The 23,585-nt window shown below is 38.6% G+C and overlaps 1 protein-coding gene across 1 annotated transcript; it reads right to left on the bottom strand.

Moving 5' to 3' along the window:
- Positions 1-12,913: 12,913 nt before the first annotated feature.
- On the bottom strand, positions 12,914-23,422 carry HMG20A (high mobility group 20A). Its single transcript, XM_053465168.1, has 10 exons — positions 23,377-23,422; positions 20,313-20,414; positions 18,876-18,958; positions 17,924-18,050; positions 17,540-17,755; positions 17,000-17,132; positions 16,613-16,644; positions 15,133-15,208; positions 14,833-15,048; positions 12,914-13,371 (listed from the first exon to the last, which is right to left on the bottom strand). Exons 3-10 carry the CDS (start codon positions 18,956-18,958, stop codon positions 13,235-13,237), a joined length of 1,020 nt encoding a protein of 339 aa, XP_053321143.1. The 5' UTR covers positions 20,313-20,414; positions 23,377-23,422; the 3' UTR covers positions 12,914-13,234.
- Positions 23,423-23,585: the final 163 nt, after the last annotated feature.

Here is a 23,585-nt window from a genome sequence, read left to right as displayed (position 1 = left end):
GTTACTTGACACTATGAATTGTTATGAAGCTTCCCAAGTAGAGAACATTCCTCAAATCCTGCAGAAGTTGAATCCAAAAGCTGACATTACCCCCTACTTTATACCATCCATTTGTAAAGATTCTGCTCTCTGGTAGACTTGTTTAATATAAGTAGCTAACAGCTCATTTAGTAATTGAGTCCTTATCTAATCTACTTGCTGCCAGTGGCTCTGATCCTTGTTAGTGACAGATCACTAAGGACATATATCCAGCTAAAGCTTAATGAGGGAAGTTCTACTGGAAGAGCAGAAATGGATAAGAATGGGAATGGATACAATGTGATAGGTGCAATGCAGCACACAAAACGTTGTGTGATGGGTTACAATTGTTAATTCTATTGGCACACAGGATTCACTTTCACTCTTTACTTAGATATTTTTGGGTTGGAAATCTGATCAAAGTAACAATTCAAATCTGTGATAACATGACAAATAAAACATTGGGATTCCATGTTTTCTTATAAATTAAGAAATTAAAAAAGATTAGGGGCTGCTCACAGTTTGTCACATTCCCATATCTGGCTGTTATGTGTAAAGAGATATAATGAGGCTATAAGCCAGCAAAGGGAGAGTGAGAGGGTAATTAAATATGCTGTTCTGAAACGTACCTTCACACTTGGTATTCGAATGGATAAGCAAGACCATTATTCATGTTATTTGTTACTGCCTATCACCAGCCCATCTTCACTTTGTCTTTCTCCCTCTTCCTTCTGTTTTCCCACTTATGCCAGTAGGCACAGCCTTGAAGCTGGCTGAGGTGCCACAAACTGCTCCGAAATCTCTTGTATGCCGCTAGTTGGACAGCTCATTCTTGTCCTGCATCCCTTTCTGTCTCCCTCTGGGTCTGTCTCCACATATAATTAACATTTACACATTTGCTTGGCCAAATTTTATCTCTTTAATTGTTTGTTAGCTTCCTGCCTGGCACAATTGGATGGTGCCCCTGGTAGCATACACTAATTAGTATCCTTCTGCACGCTAGGAGGTGGCCACCAAAAATGAAAAAAGATCATGCTAAATATTAACGTGCAGCCTACACTGCTGTTAAAGGCTGGTTAAAATAACATACCCAGCAATATATTTTACAAGCACGTTTAAGCTGTAAATATACCAGCAATAAATAAGTAATCAGAGTCACAGTTGTACATGTTAAGAGAATCACCAAAGCGATACAGGAGGCCAGTTTGGTCTTTTAAAATGTCTTTGGTCTTTGCAACGTAGCCGTTTGAGTTCCCCTGCCTAACTGTTTCCACCTGGCCACCGTGGGGCATGTGAGAGAGATGCAGCCAATTTAGGTAAGATTTTTGCCTTGGCTGAAACATTCTGATGCAAATTTTTCGAGCTTTCCATGCATGTCACTTTTGGTGAGTATTGATGTGAATTGGGTAAATGTTGTTTGGGTGTTCTCCTGGGATGGAAGATATCAGCCTATGAACCCTACACCCTCTGCTTCCAGGTAAAGTGCCTCGCTGACAGATCTCATCTGCACCGTAACTTGCTGTGTGATATATAAAGTCCATAATCATCTATATATTCACCATCCAGCAAAAATGGTCTTATAGCTATGAAACATAGCTAGTGGTCACACTCCCTAAATATAGCCAAGAGATAGCGTTACCAGCTGTGTTTGAACTACAACCTTTATAATTCTCTGCCAGTCTTTCCGTTTCTCAAATGCAAATTCTTGGGAATCCATCTCAAGGTAAATGGGCAAACTTTCTGGTTCATATTGTCTATCACACCTTCATATCTACTGTAATTGAATATGATCTGGGCATTCCAATGTATGATCTTCACAATAGTAAGTCACATCTTCAAATCACAGCTTGAGTGCAGGTAAGTGGCTCAGAAAATCATCAAGAAGGTTCCAATGTATGCATATATGTTGTAATCCAATTACAGATGGCTACCCTTCCAGGAATATTAGGCAAAACTGGAAACAATCAGTCCAGTGGTCAAGTCAAGCCAAGGGACCAAGGCGTGCACAGGAAGGAAGCACTTACCACGAGGATCGAAAGGATCCAGTCGCCATGCAAATCCTGCTTACAAATATCATTTGGGGCCCTGGTGGTTATGTTTAGAACTGCAAGTAAAACAGCTTCAGTTAGTGACTCTGAATTAAACCCTCTAAATTGGCAATTGCCCTCCTTGCCTACAGTTCCATGTGGGCTATAATAGTTAAGTTAACAATAGATAATGCTCATTGCTGATTCCGTACAATTATCCATTCATGCATGAAGATGCTTTGATAACACATTAAACAGGCATAGTAGTCAGAGTTCCATTTTCTAGTATGCAAGCAGCAATTTGAATTTGCGCTGCTGATTTTCAGGATGCTGGTAAAGCCCACGCTTTTATGGAAGTTTTATACACTGACAATCTCTGCCTCTCTTATTCTTGAGGGTAACTAAAGAGTTACATTTCAAAGACCCAACTGCGTAGAACAATTGCAACATCGAATGTCTGTTTCCCATTATGCCAGTGCCAGAAAATTAAGGGCAGAGACGGGGTTTTTAAGAAAAAAGGTATAATTAAGGCCCATTGCCAGCACTTGTATAAAAGTATCATCTTTGGCTTACCTGCCTATTCCCAGAGTTCTTCCAAATCCATGGGCAGAGAAGAATTTCCTTACATATTATCACAGAATTATCTACAATAAAATAAGAAAATCCAGACCAGAACCTGCCAAGAGCCCACTAACTTTTTTACATTGTCCATTACTGGGTTTGCTATTACTTGGAGAGTTTTCAGTCAATTATATGTTTTCCCTTAAATCAGTTTCCTTTAAGTGATATATCATTCCTAGTTCTGTTGTTGCCCAAAACCTCCCCGGAAATTTATTATTTCATCAAGTAAAATCTTTGTTTTTTCTTCTGGGAACTCTTTATCACTATGTAACAGAAAAGCAGGTACTGATTGGTTCTTACCATAGCAATGGAAAAAGGGTCTTAAAATGCTTAGCATACTATTAGGGTACAATTAATGTCTTGTCCAAGTGGAACAGCACCTCTACATTTTCTTTACGTACGTGTTTTGCGTTCACTTTTAGTAGGTTTATTGGGTTTATTTCTTAAAGTTACTTAAATTTGAAGTACATTTAGTAACAATGGGTTTGTACCAGTTAACAAGCTGCTCAGATGACCTTGCCATGCTGTAGTTGGCCTTCTTCAAATAGTGTTTTAAGTGAGACAATATTAAGGTCACTTTGTGCCAAGTGTTCCCTTATTTAAATACTTGTTTGTCAGATGGACATCCAGGCTGGTAATCATTCAGCTTGGTGCTTTTACTGTTAATAATTAGCACGTTCAAGTATCTGTATCCCTTAACTGTACAACATGACCCAATATTCCAATCAATGTCTGGGTAATTAAAATCACCCATGATTAAAGCATGACCCAGATGTGCAACTTTTCCGGCTTGTAATAATGACCTTTTATCTCTTGTGAAAAAGTGTGACTCCAGGGCCTCTAGGTTATCAACAATCTAGTTAATTCAGATTTTACATATACAATTACTCATTTCAAATTTCCTATTCACTTAACTAATTTAACTGCCCATCTTCAGTCTCATCAAACCACATTTATGTGATAGCAATTAAATCGAGTTTCCTGCTTTGCTCAAAGAAGACACACAGTGGAGGAGCAGGACCCCTTGGCAATATAGCTCAGACTTGCCGTTTGGGTGCTCTACCTTGTGTCAGGCTTAGGTGAGTGACCCCCAACAATACATTTCTCTTTCCAATCTTAGTTTAAAGCCTCCTCCAGTTTTCCAGAAATAATTGTTTAGAGAAAACCTCTCTCGTCATAAAGATGAAACTTGGCCCTACTATAGAGTCAGATAGTCCTAACCCAAATATCTCCGTCCAACATCACTTTTTCCAGTCTTGGCTTCCTAATACGTTGAAGCCAAGCTGGTTAGAGACAGAAGACTGTTCAGCATTTATAGTCCATCTTTTCCTTATAACAGAGCTGCCTACAGCCAACAGTCCAGCAATTTTGCTTCCCAATGCATTGGAGTAGTTATCTCACTACTACAAGTGCTTTCTCGGCAATGGTAATTCAAGGTATAACAGAATCACAAGAGGAGAGAAAGGCCTTATGCTGTCCCTATGGACATTATGTATAAAGCTCAAAGTAAGCCTTTCAAAGATGTGATTTCATGTCTGGGTGCATCTTCAAAACATAAATACATATGAAGGAAAGTAAAAAAATCACACCAAGTATTTTTAATGGAGACAAATGCTTTTTATTCTCACGTAATGGTATAAAAGTATAAGGGCGAGTGTTCAAACATTTTATCACAGTCATCACGTTACCACCGATAATCTCTGCATATGGCTACTAAATGGTTAATGTTATGTGGGGTTTAGGAAGAGCTCATTAAAAGATCATATGTTAGGCTAGTTAAGTATACACTGAACCTTTAACATGACAACATAGAAGATGGAGATTGCTCTCACTGAAAAATTTCAATCACCCTTATAAACCTAATTTTCAGAATGGTGAGTAAGCTCGGTGGAAACACAGATACACCAACGATATTGTTTTATTAACAATTGCAATAAATAGAACACACTCAAAATTGATGTATTCATACACTGAGCTCTTAAATAGCTGACTAAGCTAACAGCTATTCACAATCTCTGTTGTGTATGTGGGAAAACCATCACAGTGGCTCAGTGCTCAACATCTTCAGGTCAAAATAAATAATCAGTGAATATTTAAACATATTTTATAGTGCTGTTATTCATCTGTCTCTCAAATCTGACTTATTTCTGTAAAGCTGTTAAATTTGTATAGATTTGCTTGACACATACAAAGGCTTATAAATCTTTCTCTGATTATCAGTTTAAGCAAACTGGTTCATGGACATGTGGTAACACTGCCCCCACAGGACACTTCTGGTAAAACAGTTCCTCTATGACTAAGAGTAGATAATATTCATGAATTTCTCCTAGTTATTATCTCTTATTTACATAGCAACAACAATGTACTCACTGCGTCTTACAATACATGTATTCATGAGGTGTAAGAAAATGTTAAACTATAGACTAAGACAAACTAATTAAGTAAAGAGTCCCGGCTCACAAGCTCTAGAGCATTTATTATGATAGGATTTTCCATATATAGTCCATGAAAGGACTTCTAGTGCTGGCTCATATATAGAGTTTATTTTGGTAATCTGACCTGGTAAATTGGCCAAGATGACCTAGACAGATAGTAGTAAGCTGATATGAGGTGTCTGGTTTATAGCCCTAATATATAACATAGTCTAATATATGATCTAGTCAAGGACCATTATAGGTGGCAGAACCATTTAGGAATTTATGTGGCAAATGTGCAGGACTTTCTGCTCTGATCGTTTTAGACCGTTTTAGATCTTAGTTTACTAAGAAGTCTGAAGTTCTCCACCACAAAACAGGAAACATTCAAAAGACACAAAAGATGCTCAAAAGACGAACTGCTGTGCTGGCGTCAAGCTGTTATGTGTCAGTTCTGGCAGGTGTCCTTAAAGCAGGGTATGCCTTTATGCTTTTAGCCAAATCATCACCACTAACACAAAATGAACAAACACAAAAAGAGACATATTTTGGACCGCTGGAGCCTATGGTCTTGTAACAAGCTACAGGGCACCATACAAAGTGAAGGAGCGAAGCTGCCTCTCTCACTTGTAGGGTAGAAGGTGATAAGAAGAAAATAATAGACTCATTTTCCAATTTTCCACAGGGTGCAAGTTTGCCTATAAGTTGCCCACTTTCTGGTTGCATAAAAGACCAGCGAGCAGACTTTGGGTTGCAGTAAATGTACAGCTGTCTTTACTAAATGAAAACCAAATGATAATGGATTTTTTTTCCCATAATCACTTATGTCCATTAAGAAGAGCTTTATTCTGCTCTATTTTATCAATAGCATCCAAAACACGGCTTTATATACTTGTATACATAAATCATGTATTCAAAGTTTCTCGCATAACTGCTTTCAGGTTTAAGGGGTTAATTTTCATGAATACCACACCAGTTATTTTTTTGCACACATATACGTGTTAAATGTTGCTTACCAGGACATGCAAAGTCCTGTCACTTAGTGTGCAATAAGGGATCAGTCATTATCCAGTTGTAAGTCAGCAAAATGTTAAATGTATATGGAAACACTTCATATTTGAATGTAAAACATATCCTAGACAGCGGATAGGGCACAGCAGTGAAGTCCAAGTACCCTAACCTAGCGCACTCAAACCTACACTATGTTTGATGTATATTTGGTAAATGTATTTATTACAGCTCCAACAACAGAGACACAGCCATTGCAAAGTGTACAGAAATATAATTTGTGGAGGGACTGCCCAACGCTGCAGCTGACCGCCGCAGGATACACTTGGCAGTCATGTGAGCCCGTTCTCCTCCCATACTGCCTTTGTTGATTACCAAAGTGATTAAATGCTTAGTAATTAATTACCAGGGTGACACTGGCTTCTGCGTCTCTTTAAGATGGCTTCAAACAAGTTCATTATGTGGTGGGCCTAACCTCGTTAGTGAGGGATGAAGAACGCTATTGATCTGGCACTGATTGGTTTAACTAACTCTCAGATGTGTAATTAGGCAAAGAGCTGTGGCTGAGAGATGGCATTAAAGGCAAGTGCTCTCAGATGGGCATGGTCATATAGCAAGCTATTTATGTTAAGGTTACTCATGATCAGGACACTGATGGCCTCCAAAAAGGAAGAAAAATATATTTTTAAACAGTATTATGAAGAAAGCTCCAGCCAGTCCTAAAACGATGGCTGTTGCAATGTCCTCTTCTTAAGAGAACATACTTTTCAGGACTTGTAGAATATATATATATATATATATATATATATATATATATATATATACATACACACACACACACACACACACACACACAGTGGGACAAAAAGTATTTAGTCAGCCACCAATTGTGCAAGTTCTCCCACTTAAAAAGATGAGAGAGGCCTGTAATTTTCACCATAGGTACACTTCAACTATGAGAGACAGAATGGGGGGAAAGAATACAGGAAATCACATTGTAGGATTTTTAAAGAATTTATTTGCAAATTATGGTGGAAAATAAGTATTTGGTCAATAACAAAAGTTCATATCAATACTTTGTTGGCAATGACAGAGGTCAAACGTTTTCTGTAAGTCTTCACAAGGTTTTCACACACTGTTGCCGGTATTTTGGACCATTCCTCCATGCATATCTCCTCTAGAGCAGTGATGTTTTGGGGCTGTCGCTGGGCAACATGGACTTTCAACTCCCTCCAAAGGTTTTCTATGGGGCTGAGATCTGGAGACTGGCTAGGCCACTCCAGGACCTTGAAATGCTTCTTACAAAGCCACTCCTTCGTTGCCCGGGCGGTGTGTTTGGGATCATTGTCATGCTGAAAGACCTAGCCACATTTCATCTTCAATGCCCTTGCTGATGGAAGGAGGTTTTCACTCAAAATCTCACAATGCATGGCCCCATTCGTTTTTTTCCATTTACACTGATCAGTCGTCCAGCCCCAAAGCATGATGTTTCCACCCCCATGCTTCACCATAGGTATGGTGCAACTCAGCATTCTTTCTCCTCCAAACACGACGAGTTGAGTTTCTACCAAAAAGTTCGACCTTGGTTTCATCTGACCATATGACATTCGCCCAGTCCTCTTCTGGATCACCCAAATGCTCTCTAGCAAACTTCAGACGGGCCCGGACATGTACTGGCTTAAGCAGGGGGACACGTCTGGCACTGCATGATTTGAGTAGCTGGCGGCGTAGTGTGTTACTGATGGTAGCCTTTGTTACTTTGGCCCCAGCTCTCTGTAGGTCATTCACTAGGTCCCCCCGTGTGGTTCTGGGATTTTTGCACACCGTTCTTGTGATCATTTTGACACCACGGGGTGAGATCTTGCGTGGAGCACCAGATCGAGGGAGATCATCAGTGGTCCTGTATGTCTTCCATTTTCGAATAATTGCTCCCACAGTTGATTTTTTCACACCAAGCTGCTTGCCTATTGCAGATTCAGTCTTCCCAGCCTGGTGCAGGTCTACAATTTTGTTTCTGGTGTCCTTCGACAGCTCTTTGGTCTTGGCCATAGTGAGGTTTGGAGTGTGACTGTTTGAGGTTGTGGACAGGTGTCTTTTATACTGATAACAAGTTCAAACAGGTGCCATTAATACAGGTAACGAGTGGAGGACAGAGGAGACTCTTGAAGAGGATGTTACAGGTCTGTGAGAGACAGATATCTTGCTTGTTTGTAGGTGACCAAATACTTATTTTACCGAGGAATTTACCAATGAATTCATTAGAAATCCTACAATGTGATTTCCTGTATTCTTTCCCCCCATTCTGTCTCTCATAGTTGAAGTGTACCTATGGTGAAAATTACAGGCCTCTCTCATCTTTTTAAGTGGGAGAACTTGCACAATTGGTGGCTGACTAAATACTTTTTTGCCCCACTGTATATATATATAAACAAAAGTGATGGGAACAACATTAAGCTACCTGAGATTTTAACCTATTTGATATGCTGGGAGCGTAGCCTTAATAGTGCTCACAGATTCCAAAACTCCCTATATATATGTAGTATACGTTTCTGAAAATCAGATATATTCATCATATTTATCACTTTTCTACAGCAATTTGCCCACTTACTTCTTCTTAAGGTGGTAAAAAAAATAATTCTGCATTTTCAAACTCTCTTTTTGCCTAGGACCTCTTCCCCTTTATAGATGCAATTTAAAAAAATTACAATTTCAGTTCCAGTACAGTAATATCTCATGCATTTTTTTAAGGTAATGGAATTTTCTTACATGTTACAGTGTTTTGATTTCAGTAAAAATATTTTTGTCTACTGGTAGAGCTGTGCAACATGACTAGTTTGTAGACCTGAGGGATCACTCTTAATTAATAGACTATGACAGATGACATCACTGGGGTCCTGTTAAATACTTTTACATTTTCCATTACAGCAAGTGATGCTGCTTCTGAAATCACACTGTGAGAGCACCTGGGCTAAAAAAAAAACTAAAAACAACATTTTCAGAAAGCGATAGATTTAATTTACGCACATATATATTTTTTAACTCCTGGATCTCACATACTTTTTAACCATTAGTGGCAAAATCTCCAGCTCCAGTAGCACTATATTAACTTCTTACTGTAATCCAAACAGTCCGTAACATTATTCTGGTGCTCTAGATTTACACAAATTATAATATATAACTAAATAAGTATAACAGATTACAAATTAACTTCTAGATCCAGTTCCACTTCCACAATCCTGCCTTTCAAAATGCAAAATATACTTAACCCTTTAAGGACCAGCTCCATTTTACACTAGAGGGCCAGAGCAATTTTGTTTTTACTATATCTTTTTTTTCACTGTTTGTTATTTGAATGTACTCACATTAAAGGTTTTTTGGCACAATTAGGACATTCTTTTAAAACCAAATTGTCATATGTAATACACTATTTTGAATATTTTTTAATGGGGAAAAAATTCACACTTGTATTTAAATTGTATACAGTTAGTGCCTATGGAAGAAAAAAACCAGTTGATTTGGAAACCAACCTAAATGCCAATGATTTTCATCTACAATATATGACCAAAGGTATGTAGACACCCCTCTTAATTTTTGAGTTTAGGCCCTTCAGCCACACCCATAGCTAACAGGTATATAAAATCATACAGTCATCTCCGTAAACAATCATTGGCAGTAGAATACGAAGCACTGAAGAGCTCTGTGATTTTAAATGTGGAACTGTCATAAGATGCCACGTCACATTGCGGCTCTGCAAGATTAGGTCCTCCCTAAACGCTATTATTGTGAAGCAGAAGAGTCTAGATAAAACAGCAGCTCACCTACAAAGCAGTAGCCCACCCACAGAGCAGGATTGCTCAGTGCAGTACACTCCGTAAGGTACTCAAGCTGCCTCCAGAAGCAACATCTGAAACTTGAGTTTCTAAGGACGAGCAGCGGCACACAAGCCGAAGATTACTATGTGCAATGCCGAGTGCCAGCTGGAATGGCGTAAAGCACTCAGGACTCTGGAGCAGTGGAAATGTGTTCTCTTGGAACAATGAATTTGTTATACGGGAGTCTGATGGCGAATGCCAAGAGAACGTTACCTAGAGCAGTGGTTCTCAACCCGTGTATCCTCAGGACCCACATTTGTCTTTGGTCATTAAGTCGCGACCCAAAAATAACGTCAGAAAAGATGAGGGAGTGGAAAGGCTGTCCGCGGGCTGCAACAAGAAGAGTGGAGGAGCAATCAGAGAAAAACTTTATTCAGCTCCCACTAGGAGCAGACAGCGACCGCAAACCAATCAAGCAACTTGCTTTGCGGTCGGGGAGAAATGCTAAAGTACATGCCGCACCGGAGGCTGCCTGATGGCCCTGATTGTTGTGGCCGCGGTCCTGACAGCCTGCTGCTCGCGGATTGCGGCTAGAATGTGTAAGACAGCCCCAGGAAATTTTCCCGGTATGCCTCCAGTCCGGCCCTGACCCTCCGCGACACACTGAAGACAGGGTCACGACCAACTTTTGGGTCGCGACCTATGAGTCGAGAACCACTGACCTAGAGGAATGCATAGTACCTACTGTGAAGTTTAGTGCAGTAAGGGTAATGTTAATAGTATAGTATCCAAAGACATTTTAGACAACTGTATGCTTGCAACTTTGTGACACCAGCAGAAAGCCATTTTCTTGGTGTGGATGAACTTGAGTGCCCCGCACAGAGCCCTTACCTTAACCCCATTCAACATCTTTGGGATGAATTGGAAGGCTGATTGCTAGCCAGGCCTTCTCAGCCAGCATCAGCGCCTGACCTCACAAATGCTCTCTCTGCTGAATGGGCAGAAATTTCACATACTCTGTGGGTAGTAGGGGGGAATTAATGCCATATCAATTCCTGTAGTTTTGAATGGGGTGCCCAACAAGCTCATACAATATGTTGGTCATATAGTGTATCTTTGGTGTTATAGGATAAATATTAAAGGTGTGCATCATTTTTTTTCCCTCCAGATATTGGACATTTTTTTTCCCTCCAGACTCCCCATAAAGGGCATGTTTCTAAACAGTAGACAACCCAGGGTATTCAACTTCATCTTCATGTATCAACTTTACCAATTTTAGAGATGCACCGAAATGAAAATTCTGTACCGAAACAAAATATTCACCGTTCGCCTGGCCGAAACCAAAATAGAACCCCCACCTTTAAAATAAATAAAAAAACCAAAACACACTTTTATAATTAAACACACTAAAAATTGCACAAAAATGTAACAATATTAATATATATATATATATATATATATATATATATATATATAATTGGTAACGGCAATCACACTCCTATCATGCCCAGGTTCTACCATATACTGGTTGCCTGGGCATGATAGGAGTGTGATCACTGTTAATATTATATATATATATATATATTACTGTAATTGAATTTTTCTGTCCAATATTGGTGTGTTAACCACACTTATTAAAAGTAACACCAAAAATGGACAGAAAAATTCATTATAATATATATATATGGTTGACAGCAATCACACTCCTATCATACCAATGCAGCCAGTACATGCTGGAACCTGGGCATGAAAGGAGTGTGATTACAGCCTCTCCTATGTCATGGTATCCCTCTATGCTATCTCACACACATTTACTCATTCACAAACATTCATATACTCATTCAATCAGATACTAATCATTCACAGATTCTCATTAATTCCTTTAATCACGCATACTTGCTCATACACCCTCCCCACCCCTTACCTGAACTGCAGATCTCCCACTTGCAGACTTCTGCAGGGGCCCTGCTGCTTGCCTGTGTTGCTCGCACTCTGTGCGAACAACTTCTCTTGTCCCCACCCCAGGGAAAGAAGGAACGGAGTAGAGTGATGTGACGTGCATTCATGTGACTCCACTGGGTTCCTGCTTCCCCTGCCCGGTACAAGAGACGCTGCTCGCACACTGCAGGTAAGCAGCAGGGCCTACTGACAATTATTTTTGGCTGTTTTTCTTTTATTTCGGCATTTCGCCGATAATGCCCTTTTCGGACAATATATTGGTGCATCCCTAATCAATTTCTTACAATTTTGTGGTAACTTTTTTTTCCCACATATATATTGGCATTTTGCTAAGTACTTCTCGCTCAGAAAATGTACTGAAAAAGTTAATGCTAGTTCTGAAAGGTGTTTGACCCTGGCCACTGCCGAAAACGCCAACAATCGGCACGTGAGCATTAAGAACTGGACCACAGATCAATGGAAGAAGATGGCCTGGTCTGATGTATCACATTTCCTTCTATATCACGTGGATGGCCCGGTGTGCGTGGGTCGCTTACCTGGAGGACACATGGCACCGGGATGCATCCATGGAGGCCTCTCCCCACAACTTAGAGAAATTAAAAGGATTTCCTGCTAAGGTCTTGGTGCCAGATACTACAGCACACCTTCAGAGGTCTGGTGGAGTCCATGCCTCGACGGGTCAGGGGTGTTTTGGCTGCAAAAGGGGGACCTACACAATATTAGGCAGGTGGTCATAATGGTTTGGCTGATCAGTGTACAATAACTAGGTATTACCAGTGTACTGCGTTATATTATTTCTTACAAAATTCATATAGGGCCTTAAGCAGCTACTTAATCTTTTGGTATTGTAGCAGTGCATTCTCTTAAGATAACATATAACATGTGATAAGATTACAATGAGTAAATGCTCTTGAATCTAGTGCCTCCTTGAATCTACTACATCTAAAAGGGATATGAAACATTTGGTAAGACAGAAGAAAACAGAGAAACATAAGGAAAATGCACATAGGAGAAATTAAGAGATTTTTTTTCCTGAAACAGTACCGATTAAGTGTACATGGAATATTAGCTTTTACTTTATGTAAACAGTACATAATTTGCTTTACATAAGGTCTTATAAAAGTGCAATGCTAAAAACTGGTTCACTTGTAGTAAGCTCATGCAACAGTAAATACAACACATTTATTGAGACAGTGTACATGCACTGCTGCTAAAACCTGTGCAGCAAGACACACATGGAGGAAAATGCAGGAAGGTTATTTTTATGTACAATATGGTCCCTTAACCACACTGTTACTGTGGGTGGATGTACTGCAAAGAACTGTAATTCTCAAAGTCTAAGGATGGAAAATCCACGTGGATGGGAGGTCATTCTTCACCCTTCCAGCTGGCCTAGCACTTCTCGAACACCAGTAATAAGAGCTTCACTCTCTTTTGGGTGTGTTAGAATGGCAGCCTGTAGACGGCTCATGTAAGAGTCAATTGTCTCCAGTGTTGGTGTTTCAGAAGTACCTAGTGGAAGATGTGGGGGATAGAAGAAATGGTTAAGTGGAGACAAGGACATTAATATAAAATGAAGGAACTGTGGTATGTAGTCACAAGTTGTATATCATATTGTCCACTATCTTGCCCTAGAATGACAAATTTTAGTTATTTCTACTATTGTAACAGCCAAAAACAAAACAGGAAAAATATTCCAGCGCAAATGTACATAACTCTTTGAAATGGATATTAGGAAAGTAAGCTTTTTATTGTTCTATCTTTTGAAGGTTTGTGTTTCAAAGTACCGTATTTGCTCGATTATAAGACAAGGTTTTTTTCAGAACAAATGCTCTGAAAAATACCCCTCGTCTTATAATCGGGGTCATCTTATAATCAGACCTCAATGTCTGACTATGAGACGACTAAGATCCAGATCCCCCGCAGCTGCAGGGGATCTGGATCCTCCTGTCTCAACCCCCCGCCCCACTTACCGGTACTTCAGAGTCCCCGGTGTGCAGCTGGGGCAGCGTGTAGATGTCTACGCGATTCGCGTAGACAACTTCCGCTGCAGCCGGAAGGAGGCGTGGCTAGCAGCGAGGGTTGTCTGCGTGCATCGCGCAGACCTTCCCCGGCTGTCAAAGATCAGAGTTCCCCGCACCGGTACCAGCGCCGGGAACTCTGATCTCTGACAGACGGGGAATGTCTGCGCGATGCACGCAGACAACCCCCGCTGCTAGCCACGCCTCCTTACGGCTGCAGCATGAGTCTACACGCTGCCCCAGCTACTTGACAGGAGACTCAGAAGTACCGGTAAGTGGGGTGGGGGGGAGTGTTAAATGGGGGGCATAAGGCATTTCTGGAGGCAGGGTGCTCTGTGAAATGCCTCTTAACCCCTTAATGCCACTCTGCCTCCAGAAATGCCTTTTTAACCCTCTATACGCCACTCTGCCTCCTGAAATGCCTTAAACCTCCCTATATGCCACTCTTCCCCATAATATGCCTTTTAACCCTCTAAATGCCAGAGTGGCATATAGGGTTAAAAGGTATATCATGGGGCACAGTGGCATATAGGGTTAAAAGGCATATCATGGGGCACAGTGGCATTTAGAGGGTTAAAAGGCATATCATGGGGCACAGTGGCATATAGGGGGTATAAGGAATTTCTGGGGCAGATGTGCATAACTGGGGGGCAGGTTGGAAAATAGAAGGAAATAAAACCAAAATATTTTTCTCAATCATAGCTTTTATTAAAAAAATAGTTTAAATGACATTAACATTTACTGGTAAAACTTTTTTCCTATAGGGTCGTCTTATATTCAGGCTTTTTCTTTTTATCCTAAATTAATATTAAGATTTGGGGGGTCGTCTTATAAATCGAGCAAATACGGAATTTCACATATACTTCATAGAAACTTTTAAACCAACGTGCTGGAGACATTTAAGTAAATTAAGCCTCTAAACTCAGCCTTAAACATACAAAGTTTATGATACCTGGAATGGGGACAGCCCGCAGACAGTGTGTCAGAGCCTGGCGAACATTCTGGAGATGCTGCTGCAACAGTGTATTTCTCCCTTGCTCCTGGCTAAGCTCAGATTCTAGTCTCTGAACGGCAGATCTCATACTTTCTACGTGTTTCTGGAGAGCAGCATTACGCTCCTCAAATTCCATGTTGGATTTCCGCAGCTGCCTCAATTCTGCTTCACGTGCTACAAGATAGGAAGATCAACAAATTTTATAGGCGTGACTGAGAATTGTTAAATTTGTTATCAGCAATTTGAACAGGCTCTCACCTTTACTGTGATTCAAGAATTCCTCGGTGAAGATTGGTATATCAAAAATTGGTCTCTCTTTGAGCACAGACTCTTTCTGAATAGAAAGTAAAATAAATAATAATAACAAAATTATATCTATATATATCTATATATATATATTTATCTATATCTATATATAGATATATATATATAGCATTTGAAGACAGACAAAGTAGACGACAATACCAGTAAATGTGTTTCTCTGCCCAGAAACAGTTTACATAAGCATGAGGCATTTGAAGGGAATAGTCAGCATTACATTATTAAAGAAAACATTTATTGTCCCTTAAAGCTCCACTAAGAAAGAACACATATTGGAAGTACTGAAGCCACAGCTAGGTGCCTCTTCCATAGTCTGACTATTTTCACCACTGATTGGCTGCTTTAAGCATCCAATCTGTTGCAGGAGACCACTCCCACTAGCCTTCTACAGACCACCTCCCGCAGTATTTACCAAGAGAACGCTGGAGCTGACTGGCGCTAAGTATATAATATGTGAGGACGCTACAGAAATTTGAAGGCACCGCTTAGCTATCACATTCATTAAAGTGCTTATGATGGCTGTAGTGTCCCTTTAATATAGTGTCATCATATTTTGATTGAAGAAACAAAAAATGAGGGCCCTTGTTAGTTAAATTAATTAAGTTAGTAAGGTTAGCTGTAGCTTTTTCATCTGTGTATCTGTTTTGGAGACATCTGGTTTAAAACTAAATCTGTGGCATCTGATAACCCTCAATCCCCTCATGTCCATGTATACTTCTCATTAGTTGTCTCTTCTTATAGGTATAACATTTACTTTAACGCTCCCTAGTTCTATCATTTTACTACATTTAGTGCGTCTTCTATCTCTGAATTTGAGCCACCATGGTGACAATAAGACTTTTCCTCCTCCAATTCACTCCAGAAAGAACTGACCAACACTCTGGTGATTGGTAAGGTAGGCAAGCCAATTTTTATAGAACTTTGGAATAGAAGAAGATTGGCAAGCTAAGCAGTTTACCATCTGTAGGATGTCATGGAATCTGTAGGATGTCATAAAGCTCTAACAGTGAATGGTCTATTGCCATATTCAAAAGTTGATTATATAAAACAAAAGTGTATTAAATTAGTTATCAGTAATGAGCTAAATCTAGCTGTAATTTAGTAAAGCTCTAACTCTGACATGGTTATCTTTCCTCTTGTCTCTTTCTCATACTTCCCCTACTACTACTTGCTTTCTGTTGATTCCACTTCTTTGGTGTTATAAGTAAACCAACAAAGTGGTTGCACCACTTTATTAAAAAAACAAACAAAAAAAAACAACTTAGTACCATACTTGTTCATTCTACATATCCCTTACTGTTTCCAATACTCATCTTATGTGACAATAACATTATCTTTACTTTCAATGGAGAAATATGGGGGAGGGGGCTGGACATTTCAATGACTATAAGAGTAGACATTGATTAAACATCCTCACCTCTGGAACACTGCTGATTGTTCGCGCTGCTTCTACATGTAAAGAAAATAAAATAAAAAAATGTTTATATTTCATCTGTCTTCACAATACACCACCTATTTCTATTTGCAGATATTTAGTTATGCTTTGTGCTAGACAGCATTTCTATTTTGCACATTAAAAGGACAGATTTTTTTGATAACTGTTATGGCAGTTTTTTGTGCCATTAGATTGTACCCATGTTTTTTAGCATCTAGGGTACAACATTTAAAATAAAAGCAAAAATACTTAAAAATAGATAATAAGACTGAACAATTCTCCAAGACCAGTTCTATATCATATAGGCCTAGTCTATATCATTAATGCCTTATCCTCCCCCACATTCAAAATGCTTGTCAATAACCTCACCTTGTCTTTGCTGTCTACCCTTCTGACGGCTCTGTGACTTGCGGCTGTATGTACGAAATGCTTCGGTCTTCTGGTACTGTTGCAATTCCTTTGTATATCGCTCCTTGTCTTTTTCAGCTTCATCCAGGTAGTGCTAGAAGACACACAGTCAAATGATAGGAGAAGCAGAGACTACTGAAAGAGTTTATTAAAAAAAAGTCACAATTAAGAAAGAATTGCATGTACAGCAAAGAAACTGTCAGTGAGCACTTTAGCACTTTCACTCACTTAAACTGGATGACAGTTGTGTTCACCCTCTTGAGATAATTTGTTTGCCACACTATCCGTTATCATATGCAGTTGTGGGATCCCAAAAGCTGCATCTATACACTTAGCAGTTATGCTATATATAGCATATGTAGTTATAACTATGTATTTAGAGACAGTTTCCCATCTTCAAGTGCAATTAAATGGACATATATAGTATCACAGAATAGGTAGGAAGTATGGATAGATAGGGTAAATAGTAAAATTATCTCCACCAGCCCCAAGGCTATTCACCTGCTTCTCATGGGCAGGTAACTTGCTCCACTCACTGCCTACGATTCTGGTAATCTCTGGGAATGGAACATCTGGTCTTTCCACCCTAAGCTGCTCCCGCCTCTCGTTCATGAAGCGAACATAACCAGTCAGTGGAGCTTTTGGTGCATTGTTGTCTCTTGGACTCCTTTTCCTCTTGCGCCCTTTCGTCCATCCCCCGCGCCGACCTCTTGTCTGCTAGAAGAGGTATCTTACAGGATTACTTACAACATAGACATCTTTTCTTCCTTTTCTCTATTTCACACTCACACTTCTAGTCTAATTGTTCTTTTCCTCAAACCCCTTCATTCACTCTTCAGTTTATTCTCTTGCTCATTCATTTGCAGCCACCATGTTTCCTCTTACCTCGTCTTCTTGCCTTGTTTCACTGTCTACCATTGGTTGATCACCACTGTGTAACGTTAAATCCTCTCTGTCCTCCTGCTGTGGTGTGGCAGGATGTGCACCATGGCTGGGGTCTGAAATAGGGGTCCTAAGGAAAGATGTATTCTGTTTGCCATGAGCTGTTTTTATAAAGCCAACCTCACAGCATCAATATTTGTTTGTCAGGCATACATTTGTTTCCCTCTTTCCATATCTTAACAAAGATAGCATTTAGTCAGAAGTGGGTTTAGCCATAGTCATCAAAAACAATATCATAAACAGTGAAAAGTAGTAAAACGAAGGGATCTTCCTGGTATAATATAAAAGCAAAAAGGGTGAAAATTAACATGAATCTGAAGCAATAAGAAAGAAGACTTATTTGATCAATTGTGAATAGAAGTAGTGCAGGCTCCTCTTTAAACCAGACAAATCTAAAATTATATACACAATACTTTTAATACATATATTTTTTTTTTAGCAATCTACCTATAACATTTGAGATGTTATAGGTAGATAAAACTTTCCTAAAAAAAGTGTAATTTGATGTGTGTAGAAACCAGATGTGTTTTACCCAGTTAAGGGGGCTTCCTCAGAAGTGTTAAAACTCTTTATTGAATAAATAACTTTTTTTATATACTTGGCTGATCTTATAAGATGAAAGGTCTAAAAAAGAAAAGAAAAAGACTTACTGTATATGCAACATCCAAAGATGGACATTTCCATGTATTAAATAGAAACACATTTCACATCCTGCTGTTAATATCACATGCAATCATTTGCAAACTGTCATTTTTTTTTTGTTTTATCTTTCTAATGTAGCACAAATGAGTTTCATACACAAACAATATTGATAGAAGGCGGAATGCTACTCAACTAACAGGTAGTTTGTCCATATTTAGAAGTATGAATAGATACACCATCTACATGATCTTACCCTGGGAATGGTGGATCCAAGTTTTCTTTCGTATCCTCATTTTCCCCGGGCAACTGGAGGACAGCAGTTCCAGCACCGTCCATCTAAACATAGTAAAAATGACTGTGTAACATGAGGTGTAACATATTATGTTCTCTTCTGCTACCCAACCTGAAGCGATCGAGCAGATCTGTGATTTTTTCCAAATCACATTTTCAGTTTCTAAACACAAAATCAGCCTACGTAATGGTGTTTTCAGGTTAAAATATGCAATATGATTATATTAAAAATTAAATATGTATAAAATGGGGAAAGATACCCTATACCATTGATCCTGGGGTCTGCATGGTTATTCTACCCAGTCATCACTGTCTTTTTGTTCAGGCTGAATTTGTAAGGGAAGGGTGAGGAGAAAGAAGATGGGAAATTTATTTCAGCTTCCATGAGATAAACGTCTACGGTCTAAAACAATTAAGAGAATTAAAAGGCTTAAGCCACATGAGGTTTAAATGAAAAAATGTAGTTACAATAAATACTTTGCTAGCTTTTTTAGTGGGGTATCCACACAAACACAAAGTTTGCATTAGTACACTATATAGTGGATTACCACACATTCTCTAATTATTACGTCTGTCTAGTTATTGAATAAACGCATGAATGGAAAATAATCCCACATTGTTTCTAGTATTGCTACATATGATTAATTCAGTTCCTTTATACCGCACAAAGTGTATGTTTTTACATGCAGATTAAAACGTAAATACATTTATAAAAGTAAGGAACTGGACCCATGTTCCAAAAAAATGTAAACTTATGTTGAATACATATAAGAGGGGCTAGATTTAATGGATAAAAAGCAAATGTAGTTAGGCAAAATTGAAGTAGGTGTACTGAGAAAAGTCAATGAACTAGATTTACTAAGCTTGCCTTAATGGCAAAGTCATGAAACATGCTTCTCATGAGGGAAGTCTGTACACAGACAAAATAATCTATGCAATTGTTGAGTCAATATGAAGAGAAATGAAATAAAAGGGCTTTCATTCTCAAAGGAAACGCACAATCTACAGCAGGCAAACGACTGACGCCCTTTAGACGCAAGTCAATGGTAGATTATGCTGACAAGCGACTTTAAATCGAATACATTTAGCTCTTTAGATGCCAAAGCAGTAAGTAACAAATACATTAAATTAGCTTGTATAAGGAACTATTACCCCTTAAAGGTTTAGACTGGTCAACGAACCTGTGCCTAGCATATTTTCTCAGTATCTCTAATGCAATTATACAAAATTAACTAGATGAAGATCCAACGTCAACATAAAAGGAGTGTGTGCCAATACACAGAGAAACTTCTCTTTGAACTGTGTAATTTAGACGTTTCAGTAGGGGAAGAAAAATAAATTAATATCAATAATCAACATATAGAATTTTACCATTAAAATAGCAATTTGATGTACTTGCCTTGACGAATTAGCAGTAGATCTGCCGATATCTACAGATACCGTGTTATGGTCAGAAACTGTATAGGGCCTGCAGGAAAATTAGGAAGTCTTCAATTCTGCCCTGCACAACAAAAACAATGGATTCAATATATTGAACAAAGTTTAAAAACGGACAACAAGCTAAATTCACATTTATGTATTTGCAGACCTGATGCATGCAGACATCAAGATGTATGAATTGATTAAAATGAAATATTAAAAGATTTAAAGAACACAACAAAGTTTGTAAGAACTGGGTTCTTCATATTTTTATAGTACATAAATGCATTTCTTATAATAATAGAATTACTCTTTCTCAGAACTACTAATGTTAAAAGGTGGTATTGATCTGCTATAGTCTAGTATCAATTGATAATACTTGACAGCAATAAGCACCATTAATTCCTTAATGCAACAAATAGGTCTATAAAAAGCAAACTGATTACTTAAGTGAAGTTATTTCCTGTACAAATTATGTAAAAAAAAACAAAACAAAAAAACAAGGTAATGTTCAATATTAAGTGCATCCAACATGCTATTAAAAAATGTAATTTTTTTTCCTTCCTTCCTCAATGACCCCACAGTAATAGCGTAGCTACTCAGACGCTGAAAGAAGGGGAAAAATGATCCAGGCAAAGTAAGGGAGAGTAAATGTGCATGGGGCACTCATCCGTACCTGCCAGTTTATTTTATTTATTTTGACTTTTCCTTGAATAATATTAAAAACAAAATCTGAAAGCTGAGATACATACACGACATGTGCGTGACACCTTACATTTATGCTCTGAGGGCATAAGAAAACACAACTATTTTTTTTTTTTTTTTTTTTTTTTACATTTGCAGATTTTTTTGTTTCAGTCGGTTTATTTGATCTTTTTTTTATTGTAAAACATATCGGTCTGTAGTTTTTTCTTTTTTTATATATTTTAATGTTTATTAAGAATTTTCATATTGTTACAAATCATAAAACATTTCTTCCATAGATGCCATAAGATTACAGCAGAAAAACATACAAAGTGACCGTGCTTTCTACTATTTATAGGAAGATAAATATCATAATCATTATTACCAACTTGGATATGACATTCAAGTTGACCATGCATACCTCACTCGTTCACACTACACACGTATACTTGGGGTAGACATTCGATTGTGTTAGGCGGAAGAATTCCCACAGGGGAGCGTCTAATCAAGCATGTCACTATATAAGTTTACCCACGGGCGCCATATTTGTTCGTATATATTATAAAGGCCTCTGGAAGCGAAGAAACCTTGTTCCATCTTATTTTGATATTTAACCTGGTTAACAACATCTCTCCACTCTATTATTGCTGATTGTTTCCATTTTCTTGCAATACAAATTTTTGCTGCTAAGTACAACTGAGAAATTAAAATTTGTTGTACCTTGCTCACTACCGGAAAATTAATATTAAATAAAAAAGATTCCACTATAATTGTTTGTTTTGTTTTTAACAGCTTAGATATCATATCATTAAGGTTACCCTTTAGAGAATCAAGCATAGGGCAGTCCCACCAAATATGTAACATATCACCTACATCCTTCTGACATCTCCAACAAAAATTCGAGAAAACACAACTATTTAGTGTCTATTACTGCTAGCATAGTTTGCTGTAATCTTGGCTCACACAATATTTTATGGACACTTCCTATCATGTGTTTAAGTACTCATCAGCCCGGATGGGCACCAGCTGCCAACTCAATGCCATTGCACATTATTGAATTCACAAGATTAGCACTTTAAGGGAATGACCTATGATTTATGTTTAGAGACCCCAAGGCTCATAAATATTAAACAGTACAATTTGTTTATAGCTGCCCCTGGGATGCTGTAATTTGAAACACTGGCTGAAAAAAATCACCCTGCATAGCCCATTACTCTTAAACAATCGCCACAATGTATCATAGTACATCTTGTGCTTTTTGTAGCGTCAACTAAATATCTCCCTGTCGCTGTAAGGGAGACCGGGCTGTCTGAATACACCACCGGTGGACTAAGAAGATTAGATATGAAAAAAATACTAATACAAATTTAAGAATTGACAGTAAAATAAAAAAAAACATATCTGCTAACCCCAGTGATATCAATGTGACATTATTGGCAGGGGTACTGTTTTTTAAAAAAGAAATCTATAAAGGGAGCTCATTAGTCCTGCAAAACATAAAAACCAATGGGATATTACTGTACTCGTGGATGTTTCATAAACAAGTGGTCGCTTTCAGCAGTTGGTACCCCACCTGTGGAGAAACTGTACTCTACGGTAAAAAATAGATTTTGATTATTTGATATATACATACTAAACGGCTGACTATGCATTTACATATGTATACAACAAAAGCCCTCTCTGTCCTTGGGGAGTGCAAACACCTTATACAGTTTGTGCAAAAGCCCGCAAAACCTGCCTTGGCCCTCGTGGGGCTCAGGTAACCAGGACTAGGGAATATTCACAGGGTGCTTTTAGTGTTATTTGGGAGCTTTCTGTGCAGTTCCTCTTTGTGACTGTATGGCGGACAGGGTTAGATACTGCACACCGAGTGCATTTATTCATGGGCCACTACTTGCCCTGCTAACTGGATGTTGCCAGTCTGGTGTTTAAATGTTTTTCTTCTTCTAACAGTTTTGGTATCTAAATTATTCAATAAACAAGACTGGGAATGTACTAGAAAATAACAGACTGATGTAACATATACCAATAGACCCACAAAACCTCTAGAGCATACACACATACCGCACGTGAATAAGAACTAAGGTAATAAGTCAATACATACGATATATATATATACACACATAAATATAATACTAATATATATATTATATATATAGACGTGCGCTAACCCACTGTTCGTGTTATCAATAACACATAATGTTTCTTTGTCTATTTAGCACATTATGAGCAGCGGACTATTTCCTTAGCGGTGTAATATCCGCTCCTAGCGTATGTCATATTTGCTGTGAAACCTAAATGCAAATACACCCAAGCGCCGCCATTATCACACTATACGGTGGTCATGTTATTGTTATTACCAGCAACTCCGGTTTTCTTCCACCTCTGCTCTCGCTTCTTAGCAACCGGCGGGCACGTACCGTACACGCCGTACGTCATTACGCAGTTCACGAAGCTTTCCTTCAGTATCCCTCCGCCGCCCTATTATTTTAGCGTTAATACTGGTGTGTTATAGAAGCTGAATCGGTTTTAAATGTTGACGAAAGATCAGTTGGGTGGTAGTTTTTAA

This window comes from Spea bombifrons, chromosome 4, assembly GCF_027358695.1.
Source record: "Spea bombifrons isolate aSpeBom1 chromosome 4, aSpeBom1.2.pri, whole genome shotgun sequence".
Taxonomy (NCBI): Eukaryota; Metazoa; Chordata; class Amphibia; order Anura; family Pelobatidae; genus Spea; species Spea bombifrons.
The sequence above is the reverse complement of the archived record's forward strand: the minus strand, read 5'-3'. Positions and strand labels throughout refer to the sequence as shown.